The following is a 7,597-nucleotide window of genomic DNA, read 5'->3' as shown; positions in this document are numbered from 1 at the left end:
ATATTGAAATTTAAAAGTATATATATTAATTTTAATACCAATGTTTAAAGTTTATAATTTTTATTATAAATTAATGATAAATGTATTTTTTAATATTTAAAAGAAAATTAAATATTATTGAAATTTTAAATGATATATTTTAATTTTTGAAAGTTTATAATTTCTATTATAAATTATTTTTTAAATATTTTAATTTTGTCTAAATATTTAAATTTAAAAGTATATATATTAATTTTAATACCAATATTTAAAGTTTATAATTTTTATTATAAATTAATGATAAATGTATTTTTTTAATATTTAAAAAAATAAAATATTAGTGAAATTCAAAATGATATATTTTATTTTTTGAAAGTTTATAATTTTTATTATAAATTATTTTTTAAATATTTTAATTTTTTTATAATATTGAAATTTAAAAATATATATAATGTTTAAAAAGATGAATGTATTTTAATTTTCTATTCAAGGTTTTTTTTTTTTTTTTTTTTTTTTTTTTTTTTTTTTTAATTCCCAAATACAAATAGGTTTTTTTTTTTCCAACGAGCATCCATTTCTCAGAACTCTGGAAAGTTCATTTCTTTCACTTCCCATGGCGGCCAGAAACTCTCTGCTGAAGCATCTTAGGGTTCATGTTCAGGCCCTGCCTAAAACCAACAGCCCCATTTTCTACGTCAACCCTTTCAATGCGATTCGACGCCGTCTCTTTTCCGAGGAGGTTAGGGGTTCTTTTCTCGACAAATCAGAAGTCACCGACCGCGTCATTTCCGTTGTCAAGAAGTTTCAGAAAGTCGATCCTTCTAAGGTACGAGAAATGTTCTATTCCTTTTAGGATTTCTCTAATTTATTGTGTCTGATTGCAAATTAAATAATTTATTGAGTTTCTGCGAGCTTGGTTTTGTGTTTGCAGTGGTTCCAATTATGTTATTAGCTAAGAAATTTAGGGTTGATTTGGCTGGAAATATTAAGACAAGATGTGAAAACATAGTGGTTACATTTTGTGATTTTATTGTATTTGCATTTTTTTTTTTTTTTTTTTTTTTTTTTTTGATAAGAGATAATTTCATTGATGAGTGAAATTTACAAGATGGATGTATAATCCATGATGTTTACAAAAGACCTTCCCAATTTGCAATGAGGGAGGTATAACTATAGGAAGTAAAAATATTAGACAGTTCACACCAAGATATAGCTTGGTAAACAACATTGTCGAAAAGTTTTGTGTAGGTCTGTGTCGTTTCTGCAAATATTCTCTGATTTCTTTCTTTTCACAGATTCCAAAAGAAAGCCATGATGAGGTTTTTCCATAATAGGGCTTTTGCGTTCTTGAAAGGGTGGTCGTACGTTAAGGCCGTATCCAAAAAATCCTTTACCTCCCTAGGAAATGTGAGATGTCATCCGAATATATTAAGAATCGTTGTCCAGAAATTTTGAGTGTATGTGCATTGCATAAACAAGTGACTTTGTGATTCGTTTGCTTTCTTGCAAAGTGGACACCAATTTGGAGAGAGAGTGATGTATTTGCAAATTTGATCGGTAGCGAATTAGAAATGTATCGTATATCTATGTTTTATTAATGTACTAAGAAAAAGTTTAGGATAGGATACATAATTCAATAGAAATCTTCTTGAATCCTTCAAAAAACATCTTCTACTTCCAGGTACTAGGAAAAAAAATCATTCCACAATTGCATTCTTGGGGACCAAACAGTATAGCAATTATTTGGATCATACTTTCAGTATATACAATTTGTGTCCTCTATTATATACTTTTCTAGTTATTGGCCTCTCTTTTATAGATCAGAAAAGGTTTTTCCTCCTATTGAATTTTCCCCCTCTACTTTTCTAGACTGAAATGTACACTCACTATGTTTTTCCCCCTTAATTTGTTCCATCTTTTGCTCGAACTCATGCTTTTGGCATCTCTTAAGATTACTAATGTTCTTATGTTATTATAAAACTCATCACTCTAATTTGTTTTTTCAAAATTGATTTGTTTTTCCCCCTTAATTTGTTCCATCTTTTGCTCAAACTCATGCTTTTGGTATCTCGTAAGATTACTAATGTTCTTATGTTATTATAAAACTCATCACTCTAATTTGTTTTTTCAAAATTGATTTGTCTTTCCCCCTTAATTTGTTCCATCTTTTGCTCGAACTCATGTTTTTGGCATCTCTTAAGATTACTAATGTTCTTATGTTATTATAAAACTCATCACTCTAATTTGCTTTTTCAAAATTGATTTTTTTTTTTTTTTTTTTTTTTTTTTTTTTTTGGTTCTTTTCAGATTTTCTTTTAATTTGTAACTTTAAATTTACATTTTGATTCAATAAATAGTGTCTAAAGCTTAGATATTCTATGGATAAGTGTTCTTCTTCCTATGTAATTTTAAATATTGGTTTATGTATTTAAGTGTGCCATTGTCACCTTAGAGAGTGTTTTGCCTGTTTCTTTTGAGATAGGCCCTTGCCTTTGCGGGGGGGACTGCAAATCATATTAAGCTGTTGTCACATTAGAGCTATAGGCCCTTGCCTTTGCCTAATTCCATTTCTTTGAAGGATGCTTTTGTTCCTAATATCGAACTGTAATATGTTGTTCTTGTTTCGGGAAGGCTCAGATTGAGACTCTTTTACAAGCTTTTTTTTTTTTTTACATAACTAGTAAGTGACCTCACTACCTATTAAGACAAGATCTCTCCTGTTGAATTTTCCCTTTAATCTTCATGGTCCTTGACTCCTTGGTGAACCAACACCCCCCAGTGAATGAATGGAAGTTTTATGGTATCTTGACTCGTGCGATCGATCCATTTTTTTGCCATCTTTTACAAGCTTTTTTTTTTTACATAACTAGTTAGTGACCTCACTACCTATTAAGACAAGATCTCTCCTGTTGAATTTTCCCTTTAATCTTCATGGTCCTTGACTCCTTGGTGAACCAACACCCCCCAGTGAATGAATGGAAGTTTTATGGTATCTTGACTCGTGCGATCGATCCATTTTTTTGCCATCTTTTACAAGCTTTTTTTTTTTTACATAACTAGTTAGTGACCTCACTACCTATTAAGACAAGATCTCTCCTGTTGAATTTTCCCTTTAATCTTCATGGTCCTTGACTCCTTGGTGAACCAACACCCCCCAGTGAATGAATGGAAGTTTTATGGTATCTTAACTCGTGCGATCGATCCATTTTTTTGCCATCTTTCTTTCACTGATTGATAATTGGTATTATTAATTATCCGGCAGGTTACTCCAACAGCCCATTTCCAAAATGATCTAGGCTTGGATAGCTTAGATACTGTGGAGGTTGTGATGGCTCTTGAAGAAGAGTTCCGGTTTGAAATTCCCGACAACGAAGCAGACAAAATCAATGCTATCAACCTTGCAGTTGATTTTATTGCCTCTCACCCTCAAGCAAAATAGACGAAAGCCATACATGCTTTCACTCAGGTTCCTCCTATTTCGATGATAAAATTAGATACTGTTAGATGTCTCTTATTTGTCTCTCTGTATTTTGTTGGTGGTTTTCCATTTGTTATTCTAATTCTTATTGAAGAGAATGATACTTGGTTGAGCCAGCTTCAAGCTGCATGAGTTGAGGCAGACTGTTATTGGCTATACCAAACCTGCATGAGTTGATGCAGACTGTTATTGGGTTTAATGAATCAACTGAGTTTATGTTTCAATAATGATTTTATGAGCTTTTCCACGAACTTGTGAACTAGTTGAACATAACCCAACTAGGTAAGTCGTGCCTTCGATCTAGAGGTCATACGTCCAAATTCTCTCCTTGTTTTTTTAACTTTGCAAAAACGTGGAGAATTCCATGTTTGAGTAGGTGCTGAGATGAATGAATCCGTTCGATTTGTTAAGCTTATTATTATTACGATGATTCGTGGATATCCAAGGCGTTTTTGGGTTCGATGAGTACTTATTTGTTCTGGTAGATTGGTTGTTTTTGTTAGATGTGGTTTAGGCATTCTAAGAAGAGGACATTTCTTTTTTAAAGGAAAACTAGAGTTTCATTGATTAAATGAAATCACAAAATGAGTCCAATCCAAAAGGATTAACACAAACATTTTCAATAGGGTAGCCTATAAGAGAGCTTAAAGGGTGATAACAATTTATACCTTAACTTAACTCGGGTTGGGTTGAGTTTTCTTAAAAGTAATTTGACCTGATATGATCTTAACTTGACTTGACTTGTGATGATTTAATCAAATATCAAACTCGAATCCTTCTTAGGACTCAAAATTTCCCAAAAGTATGGAAAAAAGAGAACTTTACAACACAAAATGAAAAATAAGAAAAAATTCGTAATAGTCTGAAAATTTTCACTCATGAAGAATTTTACGGGTATGGGGAAATAGAGAGGGCGTAAATGATACGAGTCGAATTTCCCTACTCAAAAGTATATTCCTAACCAATTGTTAGACCAAAACCGAATATTAATATTATTGCTAATCTTACGCATGGTATTTCGGTAGACAAGTTTTTTCCAAACGAATCATTATATCTTCATTCACTAGTAACCCCTATGCTCAAAATTATATTCCTAACCAATTGTTAGACCAAAATCAAATATGGATGTCATTGTTAATCTTACGACATGGTATTCCTGCCCCCGAAAAAACGACGTATGTAAAAATAAACATTGAAGAGAAATTTCCAGATAAATAAATAATTCAATAATTTGATCCAAAAGTATTACTATGGTTCAAGAGAAAATAAGAGTATCAACTCGGACACTAAAGTGGAAATGTGTTGAATCAAGAGCAGACAGTAAGCGTCTGTTGAATCAAGAGCAGACAGTAAGCGTCTTTATGGACGCTTTATCATACCATAGCTATTGCAATGCGAAAAGCTTTGCTTGGAGAAATAAAGGGAACATGTATCACAAGTGCAAAATCTAAAAAAATCCGGGAACATGTATCACAAGTGATGTATCACAAGTGCAAAATCTAAAAAAATCCGGGAACATGTATCACAAGTGCAAAATCTAAAAAAATCCGGGAACATGTATCACAAGTGCAAAATCTAAAAAAATCCCGTTGAAACTACACGTATATTTGTGTCTAATACCAAAATAAACCTTTTAATAGTTGCACAAACTTAAAAGTTCATGAACCAAGATAAAGTGTAAACCTTACGCCCAACCATAGACATTTTTCAAAATTGGTAATTCTCTAAAAAAAATGCTTAATAAAAAAGTGCCATCTCTAACTAAAACCTAATAAAAAAGATCATAAAAAATCCAACCCAAAACCAAACATAAAGACTTTGGAACATTACTACAAAATCAACCAACATCAAATGTTCATAGAAAAATAATGTTCGGATCATGTAGGAACTGTCATTGTCTATATTCAAATGTTCCTGTCCCAAACATCTATATACAGAATGATTTCCAACTATCTTAGCAAGAAGAAGAACGCTGTTGAATTGCTTCTTCCTTAAAACATAACAGTACACAAAACCATTGATCTAATCGAGTAGATATACTCTTCCTTCCATTATATTCTTTGAATTTCTAAAGAAGAGAAGAGAAGAGAGCTTTCAGCTGGATCTTACAGCATCAATGGCGAGAACCAAATCATCAAATTTTGCCCCAGTTACTACTTTAACGACCTTTTTGTCCTTCAGAATTTTGAAGGTTGGCACGACTTTTATCCCGAGTTCCTTTGCTAATGGCTGCCAAGTAAAATCACCATGAGAGACAGAACTCAAGTGTTCTTGCAAGAAAGTACGGATCATGAAACGAACCTTATTGTCTTGGTTGCAGTCGAGCTTTAGAAAGACAACGTCGAGATATTTCTCGGACAATTCTTGAAATTTTGGGGCCATCACTTTGCATGGTCCACACCTTTAGTGTAATATGTAAAGATGAAAAAAGAAAGGCAATTAAGATCATAAGCTTGGAAGTTCATAAACACAGACAATAATTAATGAATATACAGTTTTCACAAATGATCAATGTCGCAAGGAGTCTGAAATAGCAGATCAAAACAAGGCCAAAGAGAAGATTCTGCCCGAAAATTAGCGAAAAGTTCATGCATTGTGTAATTAAAGCTAAAGGAAAGATCAGAAAGATCCAAAAGGTCATAACATATAGATGTGATTTGAATTAAGTTTACTCTGCATCCAAATCGTGGTATGAAGTTGGTTAAATCTATATTATTCAAACAAGTTAGAGATCCTTTAACACAGAGTTCAATGATGCTTCTTCAAACAAGCTGTTCAAACAATTTCAAACGACACAGTCCAAGAATTACTCAATGATCTAATATAAAATAAAAATTATTCAATGTGGCAGCCACATTGTTCCAGCCTCGTCAAACAATTTCTCCTAATACTGTCGCAGAAATTTCAGCTATTGAACTTAAGTTAGTCCAGTGCAAGATGTGAATTCAAAATAATATACATCAAAACTCATATACATTTCAGAATCATTTGACAATCAGGCGACTAACTAGCACCGAAGTTTCTTTCCAATTTCATAAACAACGAGATCTATACTCTACTCTACGCATCGCCTAGCTCGACTAGTCCGTAAAAAGAAAGTAGCAAACCAGAAATGACCTACAATTATAATAACATTCATATCCAGAGCCATATTCCTGAACAATCTCATGCAGTAACCTACAGAAATCACAAAATTAAGAAGCGGAGACATATGGATGCACGGAAACACGAACCATTGGGTGTACATATCGAGCACAACAGTTTTATCACCAGCGGCATTGACAATGGGCCAAAACGTGTCTTTGTTGACCTCGGTGACCGTGCCGACAGTAGCGCCAGCAGTCTCCAAGCTGGAATTGACCTTGAAGGACCGATTTCCACTGGAAACACCAATGCTCCTGCTACTAGCGACACTCAACCTCTTTGAACTAAAGCAGCCGCTCTTCGCATCGGAAACTGCGGCAGTCGGCTGCCTTCCGCTGCAGGGCAGCGACGGCGAGGATCTAATCGACGGCGGAGAGAGAGAAATACGCAAAGCCATGGAAGAGAGAGAGAGAGATTGCGAAAATGGTTCAGGAATGGCGGAGGAGAAACTGAACTGAAGCTGCCGGACAAGACGTCAAGAGGGACGAGTTAACAGAATTACGAATATACCCTTAAGGTTTGGGAGAGCTGCCGCAAGTGTTAGGGGTGTTTTGGTCATTTAGAATTGTGGATTGTGGTGGAGAATGGGTGGACCTGAAAAGACTTAAATGCACTTTTTTGGTTGAAGACTGAGTGAAAGTTTCAAGGGTAGGATTGTAAATGTACGTGAATGAATCATCATTCTTTTGGACGTGTGAAAGTACATTAATGCCCTTCAGAACCTGGCTTCGAAATGTGAAACAAAGGGCTATTTGAGGACAGGATAAAAAAAAAAGAATATTCCTCCTAAAATTTGAATATATATATTTTTTCTCTTAAATTTGAATAATTTATATTTATTTTGAATATATTCGAGTTCAAAAAAATTAACCCAACACAACTCGAAATGTCAACCCTACCCTAATATCTATATTCGAAATGTCAACCCAACCAACCCTTATAATTCGAATTGGGTCGGTTCCGATTGTCGAGTTGGATGTACCCTAATATCTATAT

General features: G+C 33.6%; 2 protein-coding genes across 2 annotated transcripts; one reads left to right on the top strand and one right to left on the bottom strand.

Moving 5' to 3' along the window:
* The first annotated feature begins 538 nt into the window (after positions 1-538).
* On the top strand, positions 539-3,684 carry LOC111780167 (acyl carrier protein 2, mitochondrial). Its single transcript, XM_023660490.2, has 2 exons — positions 539-805; positions 3,242-3,684. The coding sequence occupies exons 1-2, from the start codon at positions 593-595 to the stop codon at positions 3,416-3,418; spliced, it is 390 nt and encodes a 129-aa protein (XP_023516258.1). The 5' UTR covers positions 539-592; the 3' UTR covers positions 3,419-3,684.
* A 1,573-nt stretch (positions 3,685-5,257) lies between these two features.
* LOC111780166 (thioredoxin F-type, chloroplastic) lies at positions 5,258-7,026 on the bottom strand. Its single transcript, XM_023660489.2, has 3 exons — positions 6,691-7,026; positions 5,759-5,858; positions 5,258-5,686 (listed from the first exon to the last, which is right to left on the bottom strand). Exons 1-3 carry the CDS (start codon positions 6,996-6,998, stop codon positions 5,552-5,554), a joined length of 543 nt encoding a protein of 180 aa, XP_023516257.2. The 5' UTR covers positions 6,999-7,026; the 3' UTR covers positions 5,258-5,551.
* Between the last annotated feature and the right edge of the window lie 571 nt (positions 7,027-7,597).

This window comes from Cucurbita pepo, chromosome 18 (genome assembly GCF_057944985.1).
Source record: "Cucurbita pepo subsp. pepo isolate OVF chromosome 18, ASM5794498v1, whole genome shotgun sequence".
Taxonomy (NCBI): Eukaryota; Viridiplantae; Streptophyta; class Magnoliopsida; order Cucurbitales; family Cucurbitaceae; genus Cucurbita; species Cucurbita pepo.
The sequence above is the reverse complement of the archived record's forward strand: the minus strand, read 5'-3'. Positions and strand labels throughout refer to the sequence as shown.